Here is a 22,350-nt window from a genome sequence, read left to right on the forward strand (position 1 = left end):
TGCATTATTTCAAAGAAAATAAATAGAGGATGACACACATGATTTTATTATTTTTTGTTTTATCAACACCATAACTACAATTTGCCATTCCAAAAAGGTCTTTGTATACAGTATTGGATCTTTATTATTAAATCTAATTTATACCATGAGAATATCAATCTTTTATATAGAAAAATTAATTCTACTCATCTGTATATGTATTTATTCTTCCGGTCTACTATAGTTATATTAGCAGCTATTAAAATCTTTTACTTAGCCTAAGTAAAACTAGAAATAACACAATGTAACAATACTTCATTGCAAGTAAAAGTGCTGCATTAAAAGTTTGATTTAAGGAAAAGTACGTTCCTTTTATTACTGATGCATTAACAAGTAAGCAGATTTCAGTGCTGTTACATGGTTGTAAAGGGAGTTCATGTTAAGGATTATGTATAATATTTGGCATTTTAATCTATAACAATGTGCAATGTTTTGTAAAGTGATCATGTTTTGTATGTGAAACCTTTATCTGCAAAGCAACTAACATTATATCAGATAATTGTAGTGGAGTTTGTACAATATTTAAGTACAATATTTGCCTTTTAAATGCTGTGAATCAGAAGAACGAAATGGAATAAAAATGGAAAAATGGAAAAAACAAAAATACCTCAAAACTACTACTCAAATACAGTAATTGAGTCTATGTACTTATGTACTTTCCAACACTACATTTGTGATATCTGCCTCTGAAAACTCACGAGTGTCAACATTTTTTTGGAAAAAGATGGCAATGAAATTGTAGAGTATGTTATTGATGGACAGATTTGCACACAGACTGACTACTACCAATGCATTTACAGTATATTACTCATTTGGTATTTGAACATCAAGTTGCTCTCTGAAGGTATTCTGATGTTTGGCCACTTGGGGGCAATTGTACCCTTTTTGAAAACCCCACATACAGTATATCACATTGTGTTTCTATGGTGTCTCAAAACTTTTATATTTTTTGATACTTTGAACATATTTGAAATTTCACAATTCCTATGAAAGATGGGGACAAGTTGGCAATGTTAATAAATTCAAGATCACTAATTAGCCTAAAATACCAATTTATGGGGACTAGTTGAGAAATGATCAGTTACTAAACTGCAGCATAAATACAGATATTTTCCTCCTCCTCTTAAAGTGAACAACAAATTGACCACAGCAGAATTATTATACTCAGTTTGACCATGTTTTCTCTGGAGGTCACAGACTAAAGCTACAACAGAGTCAAGCCAGATTTAATGGAGGTGAATCAAAAGGTTTCACGTTCACACCAGCTACTGTGATGAAGCTCACTCATGTAAACCTTGAAAATCAATATCCAACAAAGTTTTGACATTTACTTCATTTGAATTTCAGAGTTGGTAGAATCAAACTTTTTGTTGCTTGCGCTATACACACTGCCCCGCGAGTATACAAGCCTGTGTGACATTTTGAAACAATCAATAATTTAGTGTGCTTTTCTTTCTTTCTTTCAGCACAAACAATGAGGAGGGCCTGCTGTCACAGTGAAAGATGTCTCTGTTTAGTTAACGCCTTCCTCAAAGTCAAGTGAGAACAATGAGCATTTGATGAGGCTATAAAGGAATAGTATAATAGATTTTCTGAATCATTTGGTGATGATGATTTTAATCACAAAGTACAGTAAATGCCTTTTAAAACTTATTTCCTCCAAATTGTATAATTATCTGGGGGCTTTGTCACGCATAATGTCTGGAGCCCATCCCAGCTGACATTGGGCGAAGGCGGGTACACCCTGGACAGGTCGCCAGACTATCACAGGGCTGACACATAGAGACAGACCTACACCTACGGGCAATTTAGACTCAATAATTAACCTAACCTGCATGTCTTTGGACTGTGGGAAGAAACCGGAAAACCCAGAGAAAACCCACGCTAACACGGGGAGAACGTGCAAACTCCACAAGCCCGGTTGGAACCTGCAACCCTCTTGCTGTGAGGAGACAGTGCTAACCAGTGCACCACCATGCAGCCCCATCAGCCATCTGCCTAGAGTTAATAACTTACATTACTTTGCAGATTCTGATTATGAGTGCAAAATATAATCAACAATACATTATATATATATATTGTTAAAGGTTAAGATAAGATAAGACTTACCCAAGTGGAAGTCTTAGCTTATCTAAGGGATGGGTTTGAACCCAGAACCCTCTTGCTGTGAGGTGACAGTGCTAACCACTGCACCACTGTGCAATAATATAATATACATTATTCTGAAATGGGTCATTCTGCATGAAGAGTACTTTTACTTTTGGTACTTAAAGTATATATATATATATATATATATACACAGTATATTGCTAATGCTTTTGCAGTTTTACTTTGGTAAACTTTTGAATGCAGAACCTTTACTTGTAACAGAGGATTTCTACTGTGTGGTATTAGTAGGCTACTTTTACGATCACAAGTCCTTTTTCAACCACTGATCTTTGTAATGTATTAGGGTGTATTTACTGAATTAATAAAAAAATGTGATAGACTGTATAGAAGAAAAAGAAGCATTCAAACCAACCCAGAATGCTCACACAGTGCAGAATGAGCGTGCTGGATGCTGAGGTCTTGTGTGGTGATTGTAGGAGCTGCAGGCATCAGTGAGTAGCAGTACTAGTCAAGCAAGGTGACAGCTCTTGGGACGAAGCGGCCGAGGTGACAGGAGGTCTCTCAGAGCGAGCGAGGGGACGTTTTTTGGAACAGATGGTTACCTGGGTGGGCAGGGTCTCTGGCAATCCTTGTTGCTCTTTCATTAGCTCCTGTGTCATGCCCCTCTTTAACGGTAAGGGCAGCTGACAGGTAACAACAGAAGTGTGGGTAACACGCTGGAGTTTGTCCTCAGAATATAGAAAAGCAGAAATACTTCAGACAGAGAAGGTGCTTTCATTAAAAATTTAAACTAGGGGTTGGTTGTAATGTGTGTGCTGTCAAATTAAATACATCGTCTTCAAGACATTCTCCTTTCTTGCAGGAGGCGTTTTTGTTTTGCTCGTTTTGATAATGTGGAGATTAAGGAATCTGTTGAAATCACTGCTGAGATTTTCCTGAAGGGTTCTGTCAGAGTCTGATGTCGCCAGATGCTACACACTGTACACACTTAAGTATTTCAAAGGCAAAGTGATGAAACATGCCTTTCAGATGACAATACATTGTCTTGTGTTGTCCTATATGTTTCAGATTGTTCTATAGTCTAAAGCCATGCTAGCGGCTCTGTGAGGCCAGCAGCGCATTGTGCTAAGCAAAAGTATTGTTATTCTTCAAATAAATTTAACAAGATAACCCTAACCTTGACCCTTTAGATAAAATAAAGCTGATTTTTTTATCTGAGAAGAAGCTGCAGGTGTGTCTGCTGCCGCAGGAGGGTAGAGCACAGAGAGATGACACTCTGGAAACCATAGCCTTCAGAGATGGTTCAGATAGGGTTAGGGTTAGATATTTCAGTCTGGACCGGCCAACATCACGCCACTAGCATGGCTGAAAACATTAAACATTAGTGGACTCCCACCAGGGTTGGCCCAAGATGTTCTGGAGCCCTAAGTAGAATTTCATGACACAGATGTCCTTTCTCCATTGATATCGTATTACACGTGTGAGCCGCGTGCTGCGCTCATTAGTATTTCCACTGCATCCTCACAGCAGTTGGTCACTGCATTGGAGAACATCTGATATTGGAAGTTGTTGAGGGAGGGGTGGGTGTAGAAAAAACATACTGCAGCATACATCTTGAAGGTCAAGTTACACAAGCTCCATCTATGGATTCTGTGGTTTGATAATAAAATGTCTAAGTTGTGCATCAGTGACTTTCTCCTCCCTTCTGTGATATAAGGAAATGTTATTTTAATGCTTTACTGGAGGCCACCGTGTCTCTTTGACCTCACATATACATTTTACACATGTCCTCCACTGTTACTGTGAATTTTAAATCAAGTGAAGAAAAGCAAAATATTTTATCCTGGACTGAGAATGATTACTTCTATCTATGTTAATTGATCAACACTGATTTTTCAATTTTGGCAGTTTTACTGATTTCAATTAAAAATGTATTTACTGTGGAACTAAAAAGATTGATCAGCCAATGTATGTAGGTATTACATAGAATTATTACACAATATACAAGCATATTATGTAATATTCCAGACCTTATATTAGATGTAAAATGTAAAATAAATGGAAACATCATACAAAAATTGGATAAATTAAGTCAATAAATGTGTCTTCTTATTGGTTTGACAAAAAACAACAACAAACAAACAAAAAATGTCCTACTACTACTTACTAGATTTCCCTGACGTTTTCAACCACTATCTAGTTGTGTTTCTCAACGAATAGAGTTTGCACATTTGTCATGGAGACCAAAGTTATCTCCATGGAAACTGAATTAATTCCAACTATTAAAGAAAAGTGTGAGATGCAGTTATGCAGTGGAAAACTCTGGGGAAAAAAATCTAGCATATTGACCTTGGTTGAACATCAAATCATAAATCAGTTTCCATGGTCAACAATTAACTTTCACGCTCACTTCTTAGTATGCAGAAGATATGTGCGCATACCCAGAGGTCAAAGTCAGCAAATGATATGAAAATAAACACTTTTGCCCACGAGTATTTATTAGATGACTTGAACGTGATTGATGGCATCGAGGTGGTGAAACAAATTCTGAGACTTAACATCTGGAAAATGAGCACTGCTGCAGAGTTAAACACCAATTTACTATATTGCCCTTAAAATAGTCACCTTCTCTATTCAAGTTTCACTTTACTCGGTTTGACTCCAAATACGTTCATGAGTAAATCTGAGACAAGAATCAGTTACTTAGAATAGGCTGCACATTTTTCTCTAAGTTGTGATTTTATTCTGTTTTCAGTCGCCTTAAAGAGTGTAATCTATCCTCTCCACCCTTCACTATCTCCACTGCAGTTCAGCATACATCTTCCCAAACACACAGTTTACAGAAGCCGTGTGTGCAGAGTATAACGATCACAGCATGCACAGACAAGTAAGCCCCATTAGTTGTAGCTTTGAGTGGTGTCAGCAGCAGTACATAGCCCTTAACAGTGAGGTAAGAAAGGTAAACATAGCCTTTCGACATTAAGCCATTTCACACGACATATTAAACATCAGAAAGATGAACCAGCAATGAACACTTTTTGCTTCAAAGGTGATGCCACGGTTAGACATTTAACGAAAAGTTTAACGTCACTGAAAGGTGAAGAAATCATTAATCCTTGACAACTGAAATTCCTCAGTTTTTTTCTTAACCCAACAACAATGGCTTCGATACTTATATGTTTTATTTTTTTTTGCAATCAGGTGTAACCAGAGCTCTTAAAGGTGTTTTAGCACTTATTCACATCAAGCTAATAACATGAAACTACAAAATACTTTTATTTTATCATCATGTAGTGAAATTTTGCCCCAAGTAATTACAGCATTATTATACAGAAAAGGAGATGGTTTTAACTAGGGCTGTCAATGTTAACGTGATAATAACGCGTTAACGCAACACCACTAATTTCTTTAACGCATTATCACCATAAACTTTTCAGAGGTGGTAGCAGAAAGAAGTGAAGAAGGCTAAATAACGCTCCAAACTTGCGTTAAGTTTTGGTGAGGAAAAACTGTCAATTTTCAAAGGGGTCCCTTGACCTCTGACCTCAAGATATGTGAATGAAAATGGGTTCTATGGGTACTCACGAGTCTCCCCTTTCCAGACATGCCCATTTTATGATAATCACATGCAGTTTTAGGCAAGTCATAGTCAAGTCAGCACACTGACACACTGACAGCTGTTGTTGCCTGTTGGGCTGCAGTTTGCCATGTTATGATTTGAGCATATTGTTTTATGCTAAATGCAGTACCTGTGAGGGTTTCTGGACAATATTTGTCATTGATTTGAGTTGTTAATTGATTTCCAGTAATAAATATTTATATACATTTACATAAAGCAGCATATTTGCAATATTAAATACTTGACAAATCTCCCTTTAAGGTACATTTTGAACAGATAAAAAATGTGCAATTAATTTGCGATTAATTGCTATTAATCATAAACAATCATGCGATTAATGGCGATTAAATATTTTTGGCATAATCGATTGGCAGCCCTAGTTTTAACATTTGAATCCTTCCTGTGTCATTTGAGCTGCTATATACAAATTTGACAATAATTACAAAAAAGGTGTCTCACAGCATCCAGGAAAATAAAAAAGTTTGCCTTTATGAAGGTGAAGTGTTTAACCGCGCTAGCAGCAATATTCCAATAAGCACTGACCGGCATGTATTGTATATTTAGAGTAATTACATACTGTTTGTAGCTACTGTGAACTGCATGTGTCACGTTAACATTTTCACAAGGGGTCACTTGAAAAAGGAGCAGCAACATGAGAACAAAAATTTAAAAAACACTTGTTTCTCTGCCTGCTTGTCCAAAAAAAGCTGCAGCCGTCCTCTCCAGTCATCTCCACAGAAAGGAGTCCAATCAGATACAAACATCAGCATTTGATGCCTCCAATGATCCAACACGGGTTGACAATTCAAAGTCCCTTCTGGCCCAACGTTACACAGGTATTACAGCCCACCTGCAGGTGATAAAACAGTGGATGGAGCTTCAATTCATGACAGACTTGTACATCCACTTGAACAAGAAACGCAAGTTGCTTTATTTCTCTCAGGGGAGGTCAGGAGGTCACAGGTTAAGTCCCAGAGTGAGTGTCCGGCGGTCGCTGCTGTAACGTCTCATCTATGGTGATCACCGTCTCCTCTGTTCTGTTGGAACTTAGGCAGTTAGTGTGGTTCAGGGATATGTAGCTCATTTCCACCAGTCGGGGCCTCTCGCCCAACTCACTCATTTCGTTCATGTTGTTGGTAATGCAGTTCACCTCAGTCTTGTTGTGGTAGGGAACTCGCCGAGAGCCAAACACCCAGTCTGAGGAGATACAAAGGGATAATAGTAGTGTTACTTAAGAAGTCAGTGCAGATTTAGATTGTTGTTTCAGATTTTAGACGCGTGAAGTAAGTCAATTTACTCAAGTGCTGCCAAGGGCATAGATTCGGTTCAGTGATATCTTAAAATTTGTGTTTTTCCAGTTTGCTGTGTGGTCATTTATGTAGCTTTTATATTTGAGATTCTGGCACTTTATCAAATCAAATCAAATCAAATCAATTTATTTTTGTATAGCGTCAAATCACAACAGAAGTTATCTCAAGACACTTTATATATAGAGCAGGTCTATGACCGTACACCATAGTTTAGAGACCCAACAGGATCCACCAAGCGCACTGTGGCCAGGAAAAACTCCCCGATTACTGGGAAGAAACCTGGAGCAGAACCGGGCGCAGGGCGGGCGGCCATCTGCCGAGACCGGCTGGGGGGATAGATAGATAGAGTGAGAGAGTGAGAGAGAGAGAGAGAGAGAGAGAGAGAGAGAGAGAGAGAGAGAGAGAGAGAGAGAGAGAGAGAGAGAGAGAGATAGAGAGAGAGAGATATAGAAGCAGCCACAATAGCAGTCTAGCAGCTGTAATAGCTAATACAAGTAGGGCTGATAACACAAAACCAATAGTGGTGGATGGAAAGAGTGATAATACAACTATCGGAAAGCCAGCACTGTCCAGCATCTGTCCTCAGTACGTCCATGTGTGTTGGTGTGGGACGTCCCTGCGATCGATGCCCGTGCGTTGGTTCCTGCAGCATCAGCATGCTTGCTGGGAGCTCTTGATGTCTTTGGCAGTGATTGAGAAGTGTTATTCTCCAGGCTGCCACATTGTCACTAGGTGTTGGAAATCCCTCGTTAGCATTGGTAGTCCCTCGTACAGACGTAGTTAATTAGGGATGGTAGCAGTTGGTGTCAAGCAGGCACCGACGCGGCAGCAGATGCAGCCACAATACCGGAGACCACCAAGATCCATACTTTATGAGAGCATTTTTTATTTTGGAGACTTCTTTTTCTTTCCTACACTACATTTCAGATTTCATTCATTCAATCAACATGATACACTTTTTCTTCCTTCTCTCCTTTCTTTTTCCCTTCCTTTTTTGTACCTTTGTGTCCTTTTAAAACAAATAATTTATTTATTTGTCAGGAACCATGTGGTAAAAATAAAGAAAAGAAAAGACAAGATTTTGTGACAAATTTGGCTAGGGCTGCAACAAACAATTATTTTATTTACTAATTAACCTGCAGGTTATACAAAGTCAATAATTCCTATCACAATTTCAAGGTTCAAAGTGAAGCTTTCAAATTGCCCGTAATGTTCACCCAACAGATCAAAACCCAAAGTTCTTCAACCCACAATAAAACAACACAGAAAACACTCACATTTAGAAAGTTATCATTAGCAAATGAGTGACATTTTTGTTTGAAAGTGCCTCAAACCACTTATCAAAACAGGTCCTAATTAAAGCTAGAGTTAGGGTCTTCAAAAACATTTTTTGTTATATTTGTTGAAATTCTCTTTACGTCCCGACAGCAATCGATTAATCAAATGCTCTGACAAAAACAAAAACAAATCTGGTATTTGTGGATGTCACAGGACTGTAATAAGCAATCATTTCATTGGCATAAATGACTGTCTACCTGCGCGCACTCTGCCCGCGCACTCTGCCCGTGCACTCATTGCGCGTCACCGTAGTCTTCCACAAGCTGCTAGCTTGACAGCTGTACCAACAATAGCCATGCTCGTTGTTTACGTTAATTATAATAGGTTTACGTTCATATTGATCATTTTGGGGGAGTGGCTTTGGAGGGAGACTGTCAGTGTTGCCGACTTGACGACTTTCTCGCTAGATTTAGTGGCTTTTGGAGCTAGTGCTGCTAGCTACTTTCATTGGAAAAGAGTTGGCAAAACTGGGCTGGGTTTTTCGGATGGATCATTTTTAAAATCTAGCGTACTCTTGCTAGTTTCTCAAGATTACCAACCCTAGCTTTAATTACATTAAACTCACTAATTATTTCAGCTTTAGATTTAGCAACTAGCTACTTTCCAGTTACAGTCGCTGGGCAGGCTTATCTAAAAACATAAGAATGCAAGGAGTATTTTTTTACCTTTGACACTTGATAAATATGTTCCTGCTAATCCTTGTTTATTTTTTACTTTTAGGTTAAAACCCGAATGTAGGATCTGTTTACAAGTAGGACTGTACTTTTCTTTGAATAAATGAATTGAGTACTGTTTCCACTCAGTTTATGATAAGCCTTCACAGACTCATCCACTGGGCAAAAACAAGTAAGCTGAGTATTTAGAACATGCACAGAACAAGGCCGCAAACTTCATCTGACAGAAAGTTATGATGGGTTCAGCTTCTGTAATTCCATTAGAGGCAAAGCACCATAAAATTGTTTCTGGGGGAGATGTCTGCCGCACAGCCGCCCCATCATGAGCGGTGGAGCCTGTTTGAATCGGGACACATCAATCATTGTTCTGTCAGATGAGGAGCTGAGATTAAGGCTGACAGCAGTGAGTGTGAAGAACAGGCAGAAGGCAGAACGGGAATCCTCAGACTCACAGAACTGATACATGACCACAGGGACCACCTCGCTTTCCACAGTCCTATTTTTGTCCCCCTCACTTAAAGTTTCAGGTTGAAGTCTGATTTCTTATCTTTTTTTTCATTGATTAATCTCAATGCTTCTATGACTCTTACTGCTTGTACTTGTAGATGACTTCTACTACTATTACTACAACTGATAATGGTAATGATACAAATAATAATACTGTTTTTTAAAATCGTTTTAACGCCACTTATTTCTTTAACACATTAATGGAATCGATCTTTGTATTGGGCTCAGGTTTGAAGATAGTGAAGATACTGGTATCATATGAAACTAGAAAAAACAAAGGAATCCATTGGTAACCACCTTGTCATACTAGCTTGTCGCAAAGGTAAGTAAGTAAATAACACTACAAAGTTATGCTACATTTTAGCGAGGAAAAAGTGTCATGGCCATTTTCAAAGGGGTCCCTTGACCTCTGACCTCAAGATATGTGAATGAAAATGGGTTCTATGGGTACCCACGAGTCTCCCCTTTACAGACATGCCCACTTTATGATAATCACATGCAGTTTGGGGCAAGTCATAGTCAAGTCAGCACACTGACACACTGACAGCTGTTGTTGCCTGTTGGGCTGCAGTTTGCCATGTTAGGATTTGAGCATATTTTGTATACTAAATGCAGTACCTGTGAGGGTTTCTGGACAATATCTGTCATTGTTCTGTGTTGTTAATTGATTTCAAATAATACATTTATACATACATTTACATAAAGAAATCATATTTGCCCACTCCCACGTTGATAAGAGTATTAAATACATGACAAATCTCCCTTCAAGGTACATTTTGAACAGATAAAAAATGTGCGATTAATCGTGATTAAATAATTTAATCGACTGACACCCCACAGTCACAATATATATACATATATAAAATAACTTATAAGCATTATCAAATAAAAAACATTAAGTCCAAATAATATTCCATATACAACACACATTAATACAATGCAAAGTTGGACAATGTTATTATTATTGATAGGAGGCCAAAAGTATGAAAATAAGACCCAAGTTGTAATAACCCTTAATTATCCTTTAAAAACTATTTATAAATGTGCCCTCTCTGTATTCATTCCAACATGCAATTCCCATTGTTTTTCCTTAATATGTCGACCGTAACATGTCTACAACAGGCTGTTTTGCTTTATTGAAGCTGCACCATGTCAGAAGAGTGAAGCATCTCGCTGTGAGCAGGAGGCTCTGGTGAGAAGGAAAGCTGCCGTAAAACACACATCCTCCACATTTACACCTCAGCAAAATGCCCAAGGGCTCAAACACTGCGTCGCCTGTGTGTTTGTGTAAACTTGTATGTGTGAGTTTTCATATGAAGGTGGGAAGGTCAGGTGAGGAGCAGGTAGGCAGACAGATAAGCTCTTACTGCTGACCAGTTGAATGGGGGTCAGCATGTCTCTGTGGCAAAGCTAAGTGCTGCAGACTGTGACCCGTGTGAGCTTTGGTTTTTACCTGGTTCACTGGTTTCACCACCGTCACCTTCAGCAACCATCGACCTGCCTCCACCTACATGCAGCAAGCAAGAGAACAGGCATGTTAGTGAGTCCGCACACAGACTCCATCTGTGTCTTATGAAATGATAAGGATGAAGCAACAAAGCAGAAACAGAAGGCATTTAAATACGAGTGGACAAGTGTTATAATGAGTGTGATATAGACGCCCCAGTGCAGGGCCAGCTCAAGTCTCTCTCAGGTCCTATACATATGTTGTTGGTTTAACTATTGACCAGAACTATGTTTGAGGTGTCCTGTTACACAGTTTTAACAGACGCCTGTCAGCCTATTAAGAGGTATTTTTCATGGTAAAGGAGTAATTCTACTTAAAAAGACAACTCCCAAGTTAGGGTTACATAGCCCCAAAATTTTGTATTTCTCAAAACATTTGTTCAAGCACCTCAAAACAGTCATAGTATTTCCAAAATTTGTTATTTCTCAATTAATCAAAAATTTGTTGTGGTTGCTCAAATCCCCAAATTTGGTATAATCCTTCCAAATTGTTGTCATAATACAACAAGCCCTTATAGCACCCCCAAATCAAAAATATTCAAGGTATAACATCTGCCAAATTTTTGGTCACAATCCTTAAATTGGTTGCTAAAACCCCAATCCCCAAATTTGGTATAACAACCACCAAAACAGTTGGGATAATCACAAAATGTCATTGTTGCACCCTAAAAGAAAAGTCCCAAATTTACAAATTTGTTATAATGATCTCAACATTTGCTTTAGTGGTCCAAAGTCCAAAAATTTGGTATAATGTCCCCAAAATGTATAGTCAAAGCCTCAAAATTTGTTATAGCACCCACAAAACTAAAATTGTGTTATCAGATAAATTGTTGTAATGAATCAAATAAAAAATGTGTGTGCCGTAACACCCCAATATCCTAAATTTGGTTTAGCATTCCCAAAATATATAATCATGACCTCAAAATCTGTAGTGGCGTCTAGAAGGATAAAATGTTGTAAAATGATCCCCCAAATTGTTTTCATAACCACAAATGTCATTATTGCACCCCAAAGTCTAAATATTTGTATCAATGCCTCCAAGATTGGTGGTTACAACCTCAAAACAATTTGTTATAGCGCCCCAAATCTGAAAATTTGTTATAAAAAACAAACAAATTTGTTTTCACAATCACAGTGTATCCCCACGTCCAATGTTGCTGTCATTACCACAAATGTTGACAACAAAATCCCAAAAATGTGATATAACCCCCGCCATAAATTTCTGTCATTATTCCAAGATTTGTTGTAGCACCCAAAAACCCCAAAATGTGCAAATGTGTTGATACAACCTCAAAAATTGTGTAGCACTATAGGGTCTGACAACAAATTCAAAAAGTATTATGATAACAATATGTATCCAGAGAGCACATTTCCCATTCATTTTGAGCTATATAAAAATAAAGCTCATGACAAACAAATCCAAATACATGGAAGTCTCCCAGCAACATCACAGACATCTGTATGAGCTACTTCAATCGGTAACCTGCACACAATGAACATTATAACAAAAACTACTGTATTCAGAATAAATAAACTGCCCTTTTTTATTGGATAACTGTAGAACAAAAGCTGCTACACCATGTTAGCGCTCCGTCATCAAATCGCCTGTTAAACAAAGGCTGACAGCGACCACGACAAAAGAGCTGCTCTCCATCAACAAAATACACAACTTCCAAAAGCGATAAATCTGAAATTAACATGTTAGAACAGTCAAATATCATCCTTTAATATCAAATCAGAAAAATATTCTATAACTTTTGTGCAAAAAAATAAACCCCAGCCCCTGGTGGTCGATGGGCCGCCCTGCAGCTGCTTGGTTAATGTGTCCCTGTCCTGATCTGCCCCCCGGTGAAACATTACTGAGGGAAATCATATATTTTGCTTTAAATCATTTGATGTAATGAGATGACTATCAGGTCAAGTCAGCACTATGAGACCTAAAAAATAGACCCATTCATTCATTCATTATGTATCATTCACGGGGCGCTCTTCAAAAATAGAGAAACAGCAGACCTCCTCTCCATTTCTCAAAAAGACACTTGCTGATAGTGTAGTTTGTCAGGACGTCTTCCTCACAAGGTCATTGGCTGAGAGCAGAGCTACAGGGATTTTACTATTTGGGAGTTTTGGGGGGAGGGATGACAAAATACTCTCCACAGTTGCAGTTTACCAAAATAACTGCTGTCACTTTACTTATTCAATTAATAAAGAACCAGTCTGTCCCCAAATCTCTTCAGTCATCTATTAATTAAGATGTTTGCATTCTGTGTTGTCAATTCAGGCAATTGTTCTTTCAACTCTTTATAGAGCATTCTTCTCTGAAACAGCGACTCTCAAAGTGGGCTCTAGGAGATGGGTGGGGGCTTGAAGGGGTCCAGGGGTCCAAATATACAATTAGGAAAAGGTCTAATATTTTACTACAACTTACTCCCATGTAAAAGTGTAACCTGTAGGCCAGTGGTTTTCAAAATGGGGGTCCTTGACGGGGTGCCCAGCAAAAAAGGGAATCATTTATTTACACTATAATTCCATCCATAAGTAACACAATGACATAATGTATGACTATTTTGGTCATGGGTTTAATACACATTCTGTAATAAAATTAAAACGAAAAGCAATAAGGCTGTCCTCGACCAAAACAATTCTTAGTCGACTAACATACGATTTTGACAACTAATCGATTAGTTAATCGACAGATCTGTAAAACTGAGTTTCTCCACAAAGAATCACACAAAAGCACCACTTTAAATCTGGTGTTTGACAGAGATGCGCTCTAGAAATAAGTAATTCATCATGAAAAAGAAAGCATGAAATGACTAATCGACTAAAGACATTTTAGTCACTAAGACCAAAAGGTATGATTAGTGGACTAATTGACTAAGAGGGGGCAGCACTAAAAAGCAGAAATCCAATCAGATGGGGGGAAACCTATAGGACAACATCTTATCAAATGGGGGTCTGTGGTCTAATTTGTGTCATGAAAAAAAAGTTTGGGAACCACTGCTATAGCCTGTGTGAGTATTGTCTGTACCTTTACCACCTTTCCTTTCCATGTTCTTTTTAGTAATTCCAGTGGGAGTGTATAAGATAAGATAAGATAAGATAAGATAAGATGAACCTTTATTAATCCCCAGAGGGAAATTCAGGTGTCAAAGCAGCAACATCAGCAAACAGAGTGAATCACAGGAGGTAAAGGTATACAAAAAATATAAAAACAATAATAGAGATATAAAAGATACCGAGTGAATGGGTGAACATAGTGTGTACAGTCTGTCAATAAATAAATGTAGTATGTACAATAAATAAATGTAATATGTACATATGTGCAGTCTATAAAGTGGTAGTGGTTAGAGTCCAAGATGGTTGCAGATAGTGCATGCTAAAAGGCAGATAGTGCATGTTTAAAGGCAGATAGTGCATGTTTAAAGGCAGATAATGCATGTTTAAAGGCAGATAGTGCATGTTTAAAGGCAGATAGTGCATGTTTAAAGGCAGATAGTGCATGTTTAAAGGCATATAGTGCATGTTTAAAGGCAGATAGTGCATGTTTAAAGGCAGATAGTGCATGTTTAAAGGCAGATAATGCATGTTTAAAGGCAGATAGTGCATGTTAAAAGGCAGATAGTGCATGTTTAAAGGCAGATAGTGCATGTTTTTTTATGCATAAACACACACACACATACACACACACACACAATAGGGTGTCACATACCTACAAACTCATTGACCACATCTTTGACCAGGTGTCCAACTATGGCATAGGCCACCGCCACCACGACCAGCGCGGCCATGACCAGGTAGAGCACCGCTTTGGGCAGCGGAATGGGGTCTCGTGCCGGTGTCCGGTAGTCGGTGTACAGCAGGTCACTCTCGGAGTAAGAGTACTGGAAGACGTGCTCCATGCCGGAGGTCTGGTTGGAGTTGAGAGGCGGGTTACTGGCGCTCATCATGGCGCTGTCCGGCTGCAGAGCAGTCACCATGGTGGTGGTGGTCACATCCTCCGCTTTGTCCATGTTTACCAAGCCTGTAGTTTTATTAATCAGCGGCAATATCTGAGACAGAAAGTAGCTCCAGTCCTTTATGGCACTCGTGTTACATAAAAACATATTTTCGACCATGTAATCACCACAGGAAGGTTGGAATCTGCAGGGTCAAAAAAATATCAGCTGAGGACGCACCAGAAGGAGGAAAAAAACCAGGTTCTCCAAACTTGTCGTCTTTTTGAAAGTAACAGATTTTGTTATAATCCAACAGGTTCCCTCAGAAGCCAAAGTCTCCGTCTGACAGGAGCTCATCAGTGCCTCTGATAAAACTTACCCAGCTTTCACTGACGAAACGCACGACGCGTCATTCATGGACAAGCTTTTACGCACCAAGAAGGGATTTTACGCGCCCACTCTTTGATTTATCTTCCAAAAGTGAAATAATAACAATACAGCGGTGCAGCACAACAGCCTACAAAGTCATCCAACGAAACAAAACGTGCCAGAGAAATCTGTAAGTAAATCTCCTCCCGACCTTAAAAAAAGGTAACGCGTAAATGTTGGATGAAGGAGCCAAAGAATAATCTGTGACTGCAGACCGGCTGTCACATCCAGTGATGGTGATAATGACATTAAACTGCAGGAGTCGCGACGCCTCCTCCTCCTCCTCCTCCTCCGCTCCTCTGTGCGGCCAGTGGGACAGCGGGGACACCGGGAGACACTTGTTCGCCCTTCCCGACTGTCGACCGACCTCACGTGAGATGATGTTCCTCTGCAGCCTGAGGTGAGTTCAGGTCTTCTCTGCCAGAGGCGGGTGGTTCAGACCTCACTGGGTTGTTTGTGGTGAGCTCAGGAATGAACAAATGACTGTCGATGTGATTTAAAAATGAGCCCCAGTGGAGTAAGATCAAGAGAGAGAAGGCGCTCTGTGGTCGGGCTTTCATGAGGAACTTGCACAAATATTAAAACTAGACTTTTTTTATTTTTTTTAATTAGCACAAAGTAAAAAAAAAAAAAACTCAATGATGTGGAAAAAGGAAAATACAAAACTCAGAACATTTTTTTTTTGGAAATTTGTGTTTGGTGGATTATTTCGCTGTTGTTACAATGCTAATTGGCATTGTATTTTACATCGTTGGAAAGCATGTTTATTTACCTTCACAATGATGTCCAACTTGTAAGGATCATGCATTTGTGGGATGAGCAGCACAGCTGACTGTGGGGGTAGCGCCCAAGAAAAATTTGCAAAAAATGCTCTGCCAAACGGTGTATGAATAAAGTGTAAAATTGCCAATATGTCTTGTTTGTTCCTTGTTACTGATAGAGAGTTCAATCATCCAATCCACCAAACAACTCAAAACAAGAGTCAATTTCAACAGGAGAATACACTGTTTACCATTGAAGGCGCATTTTGGCAAATTGTTCTTGGGTGCTACCCACATAATCAGCTGTGCTGCTCATCCCACAAATGCATGATCCTTACAAGTTGGACATCATTGTGAAGGTAAATAAACAGGCTTTCCAACCATGTAAAATACAATGCCAATTAGCATTGTAACAGAGAAATAATCCACCAAACACAAATTTCCAAACTTTTTTCTCCGAGTTTATATACAAATTCTAGTTACCCTACAAATTAAGCTGAATCATTAAAAATCAACAACAAAACACACACTGAAAATTAAATTTAAATTCAGCTTTGATGAAAAATATTTCAGCTAATTAATAAAGCAGAGGAGCAGCTCAAAAATAGATTACTATACTATAGATACTGACTGGCAGGAAAAAAAAGTACTCATTTGATTGATAGCTATGCAGTTATTTTTCATAACCTGTTGTAATAGAATAATAAAATGTAATCTGATGCACGTATATTAGATATTTAATTCCTACGGTATAGGTCTCCAATCCTTGACCCAAGCAACGATGGCAACTGGAAGCAACACCTGCTGTCATTTTGTTTGGATCAAGCATTGACTGTATATAAAGATGGATGACACGACAGCTCTCCAAAAGTGAAGCCAATACATCTTGATCGCCCCCTGCTGGCTGGCTGGCTGCCGTATAGGTCATGAATCCAGCCTTCTCTATGTTAGTGTATGGGACATGGGTCAAACTAAAAAATCAAAGTACACGTCAAATACATTTTTCAGATTTTCCCCTGTCATTTCAGGTAGCTTTTATCATGCTGATGTATGTTTGTGTTATTTTTTCTGATACGTTTGGTTTTAATTAGTTATTTGATGCTATAAAAAGGGGGTGAGACGTCATGATTGGCAGCTGTGAGTCTCTCGCAGACAAGCTGCAGCTGTGCTTGGCTTACAATTGATTCGGGCGAGTGACCTTGATACCTTGACCGTGCTCCACCCCTCTATCACTAAATACTGTGCAGACTCTGGCTCCCAATGACATCAAAATCTCAAACTGGCAGCTCCCGTGTCCGGGATATTTTGGCTTCTGTACAGTGGGAGGAAGTGGAGACACGTCGTCCATCTTTATATACAGGCTATGGGATCAAGGAGTTGAGGCGTACTTTGTGAAATTAGTTAACATTTTAACTGTACACTGGAGGGACTGTTCTTTGTATGATAAAGGAGTCATCAAGATTTATGGACAAGTCTTCAAAGATTCCCCCAAAAAATGTTTTGTCACAAACATGAAACAATGACCCGATGATGGTGCTAGATGAAAGGTTAAGGGATCACCAAAGTTATTACAACTCATCCTGAGGGGAACATAAATGGGAGAGGAAAAGTCAGAGGTTCACCAAAGTCAGTAGGAATCATTGTCAGGGAACCACAAATATATGAACCAAATTTTGTGCCAATTCATCTTGTGGATGTGGAGATATTTTACTGGATATGTGAAAAGTTTGACCTGCAGTCGGGGCATCGCCAAAGTCTGTAGGCTTCATCCTCTGGAGAACATGAATATCTTTGCCAGCCGATTAGACTGTTGCCAGGCTATTGAATAGGCGTTATCAGTCGCTATAAGCCCCATAGATGTGGGTCAATAGGGGCCTACTGCACCCACTCGTAGGTTTTATCATCTATTCACATGGTAGATTACCGAAAGAAGGTATAAAAGAACACAAAAGCGACCTCTACCTACCGTAGTAATTATGATAGGAGCAGAAGCGGATGTCAAAACACAATGTTGTTTCCTAAATTTAGCTACGTGTTTTGTTTTTTTGCCTAAACCTAAAGAAGTTGTACTTTTGTTGCCTAAACCTAGAGATGTTCAAAACGCGATGTTTCTATCAGTTTTACATGTTATAATGTCTTGCTTTTAAGTTTCATTTTCACTTTTACAGTGTAGTAGGCGTATTAGGCCCCTAATGACCCACATCTATGGGGCTCAAAGCGACTGATAACGCCTATTTAATGGCCTGATAACAGTCAAATCAGGTGTCTGGACAAAATTTCATGGCAATCCATCCAATAGTTTTTGAGATATTTCAGTCTGAACTGAAGTGGTAGACGACCTACATTGGCGTCTGTAGAGCCTCATGCTGTACATAATCATCAGTTACAGATGTAGTTGATTACGTCTGTGTAGCCGCAATGTTAAGAAGTGATACTGTATTATGTGTATAAGGACCGTAGATCACACAGTACAGGCGTCACTCATGTCTTTTTGATTCTATTGTGAGGCAACTGCACAAGTGTAAAATAGGGATTATCTTGTCTCACAACAGAAGAACAATGTTGTTGTTTGTCAACCAAAAAGGAAAGAGAAAAAATTACTTTGAACTGCGAACCACTGGAAAACTATGTGAACACACTTGTGTTTTGAGGTGAGTGCTGTCAGTTATCTCTGTGAAATTCCCTGCACTTCTGTGGATCCGAAGACTGTGTGTTTCTCCCTTTATTCTCTTTTCCCGGGAAGACGAACTAGACTCAATTAAGATCACATCAGCCGTTCAAAGATCGGCTCAGAGGAAATGTATTGGACTCACTGACCCTTAAATCAATCATTGCATCCAGTGAGTCACTGCAGACGCCACCGTGGCCTTCAGAGGTTCAGCTGTCACAATACTGAGGAGGACATTTTTTAAGATTTTCAACTTCATCCATCAACAGTCTCCAAATGGAGGTCATCTTCTTGTAGCTTTGCTTGACGATGCAACATAAATTAAAACTAGGATTGCCAATCGATTAAAATATTTAATTGCAATTAATCGCATGATTGTCCATAGTTAATCGTAATTAATTGCAAATTAATTGCACATTTTTATCTGTTCAAAATGTACCTTGAAGGGATATTTGTCAAGTATTAAATACTCTTATCAACATGGGAGTGGGCAAATATGCTCACTTTATGCAAATGTATGTATATATCTATAATTGGAAATCAATTAACAATACAAAACAATGACAGATATTGTCCAGAAACCCTCACATGTACTGCGTTTAGCATAAAAAATATGCTGAAATCATAACATGGTAAACTGCAGCCCAACAGGCAACAACAGCTGTCAGTGTGTCAGTGTGCTGACTTGACTATGACTTGCCCCAAACTGCATGTGATTATCATAAAGTGGGCATGACTGTAAAGGGGAGACTTGTGGGTACCCATAGAACCCATTTTCATTCACATATCTTGAGGTCAGAGGTCAAGGGACCCCTTTAAAAATGGCCATGACAGTTTTCCTCGCCAAAATTTAGCGTAAGTTCGGAACGTTTCTTAGCCTCCTTTGTGACAAGCTAGTATGACATGGTTGGTACCAATGGATTCATTCCACTACAACCTTCGGAAGATTGACTGCATTAAAGAATTAGTGGCGTTAAAACGATTTTGGGTTAACAAGTTATTATCACGTTAACTTTGACAGTCCTAATTAAAACAATGGTCAACTCTAAATAATGTTCATAGTCATCATGAACCAGGATCGGAAAACATGAAATGTATCCGTTACTATGTGAGAATAGGTGATCTTCGTGCCATAAATTCCTGTTGTGATTGGTCGAGGCACATCAGGCTGCTACATGTTAAACCCTCACCGATCATAGCTCATGATCTTTCACGACCTAAGCTAATCAGGGAGGAGTGAGCAGAGACAAACCAATCATAGCGTCCAAAATGTCACAGACCATTTCATGGAGGTAAAACTTTAGGCAAGAGAATCCAACATAATCCAATATGCTTGACTTTCTCATTCTCACATTCATGTACATGTTTCATGTTTCAGGTTAGAGCATTTGACACATTCTGACGTTCTGTCAACAACATAGTAAGCAAAGGCAGCTGCTCATGCATTGACTCCTTTGTCCTTTAAACAGTAAAATGGACTCTGCTGTCTTATCAGAGCATTTACTTACAAGATATTTGCTCCTGATGGTATTTTAGTCAGAAAATCCACAGGGAATATAAGAACGGTTTATGCAAATATATAAATCCCCTGGAAAGTTTGTTAATTTGTCCCCGGGGCTTTGAGCAGGTCTGGCTGCTGTGTGCTCACAAAAGATAAAAAAAACACTCTGCAGATATTATATTTATAGAGAAGAGAGGAGCCTGTGTCTAATAGATCTGTATTAGGCATACAAAGGTGCATACGGGATAATCCACAACAAGGTTGTAGTAGTGGATTATACCACCAAAGCCATCATTCACCCAAACCAGGCCTGAAGTCAAGACGCCGACTCTGAGACAAATCCAGTCCAAGCAGGTTCAACAGGTCAGTCGGTTCAGTCTTTTGGATTTAAAGGATGATGTATTTCTGCATAATGTTACAAGCTACTGTAATGCTGTGGTCACACAAAACCTTGCTTTACTCGCGTTTGACCATGGGATCAAAAAGTGTTCATTAGCGTCCCTCATGTTAGATGCGCCGGAGATGAGGAGGGGCTTAACTCCATGCATACCAATAACGTTTCATCAACCCTGGTCCAAATAACCACTATTGCTGCTTTGTAGCATACATGTTGTGGAAGCCCCAGATACGTCGTATCTAGCAAGTCACATGTCGGCTGAATTCATCTGGTTATTAGATGTAATTGCAATAAACGGATCATAAGGATAGCAAAATAACTACAATAATGAACTTTTATGAACAGAAAACACACTGTGAAAGGGTTAAAGTTGTAAGACGAAAACACGCTACCACAACGCCGTGGTAGCGACCTGTCAATCACAATGTAGCCACGCCCTAAAGTATGCCCTGCTTTATGGTCTATTTGACTCTAAATGGGACCATAATTTACTGAATGAACATCATGCTGTATTGAAGAAGACTTGAAACTAGCGATTGAGACCATAAACTCATGTTTACAATGTTTACTGAGGTAATAAATCAAGTGGGAAGTAGGCTCATTTTCTCATAGGCTTCTATACAATCAGACTTCTTTTTGCAACCAGAGGAGTCGCCCCCTGCTGGCTATTAGATAGAATGCAAGTTTAAGGGACCGTTCACATGCTGCGATTTTTACGCGCTCAAATCAATTGTTGTCAATCTAGATGCGCGCTAAAACGTTGGAGTGATGGCGGCACTCCAAGATAAAAACAGTTCAACTTTTGGAACCCTGCAGCACGCACCGCATGTCATGTGACGCGGAATAACCAATCACAGCCGGCAACTTTTCTTTCTTCCGTAAACATCAGTCTATGGTAAATATATGGAGGAAAAGTTCATGATTTTAGAGCAGTGCTATACCCAGAACTTTACCATCTGTCCCATGGACTATTTTACTTGCTTCAGCCTCTCCGTCCAAGAACGTCACAACATCCAGTGCCGACTTGACAGAGAAATCGAGCAGTAAAGCTACTGTGAGGGTTTTACGGTGCAGGAAATGTATATCCATTTGTCTTTGTTTTGACTTTGTGTAGTTTAGTCAGTGAGGTTTTACTGCTAAATTATCGCAATGCCGTCATCGCAGCACGCAGGTTTTGGTTGCTTAGTAACGGCAGGTGCGACAATATAGCGCAACCTCCGAAGCACCTTGGATAAAGGATGTTTTCCACTCGTTTTCAGATACGGCATGTGAACAGGCTTCACTTTTCAGACCCTGGAGTTGCACACTGAATCTGGTACAGTGATGTTTCCATTCTTAATCCCGTTTACAAAACTCTGATTGGTTAATTGTTTCGAAAACAAGCCACCACTGAGCCCAACATTGGACCTGCCTCACCAAAAAAAGGTAGAAAGGGATTCAGAGGTCTGGGACTTTCCTGGTAATTTGATGGCAGTATATAAATTAGATTATTAATTTGAGATATGTTCAAGGGTACAAAAGACTAAATTGAGAGAATAAAATAGCTACATTGAG

At 39.1% G+C, this 22,350-nt stretch overlaps 1 protein-coding gene across 1 annotated transcript; it reads right to left on the reverse strand.

The window, feature by feature from the left end:
- Positions 1–4,644: 4,644 nt before the first annotated feature.
- Positions 4,645–15,865, reverse strand: LOC141768614 (uncharacterized). Its single transcript, XM_074637010.1, has 3 exons — positions 14,815–15,865; positions 11,050–11,103; positions 4,645–6,964 (listed from the first exon to the last, which is right to left on the reverse strand). Exons 1-3 carry the CDS (start codon positions 15,218–15,220, stop codon positions 6,732–6,734), a joined length of 693 nt encoding a protein of 230 aa, XP_074493111.1. The 5' UTR covers positions 15,221–15,865; the 3' UTR covers positions 4,645–6,731.
- Between the last annotated feature and the right edge of the window lie 6,485 nt (positions 15,866–22,350).

Source organism: Sebastes fasciatus, chromosome 5, assembly GCF_043250625.1.
Source record: "Sebastes fasciatus isolate fSebFas1 chromosome 5, fSebFas1.pri, whole genome shotgun sequence".
NCBI lineage: Eukaryota > Metazoa > Chordata > Actinopteri > Perciformes > Sebastidae > Sebastes > Sebastes fasciatus.

Bases quoted from the DNA above. Each gene is read 5' to 3' on its own strand.
- LOC141768614 (XM_074637010.1), bottom strand. From the start codon at position 15,220: ATGGTCGAAAATATGTTTTTATGTAACACGAGTGCCATAAAGGACTGG. The intron at 11,104-14,814 runs GTATGTGACACC...TGCTGCATGTAG, and splicing joins TGTGGTCAATGAGTTTGTAG to GTGGAGGCAGGTCGATGGTT. The intron at 6,965-11,049 runs GTAAAAACCAAA...GTATCTCCTCAG, and splicing joins TGGTGAAACCAGTGAACCAG to ACTGGGTGTTTGGCTCTCGG.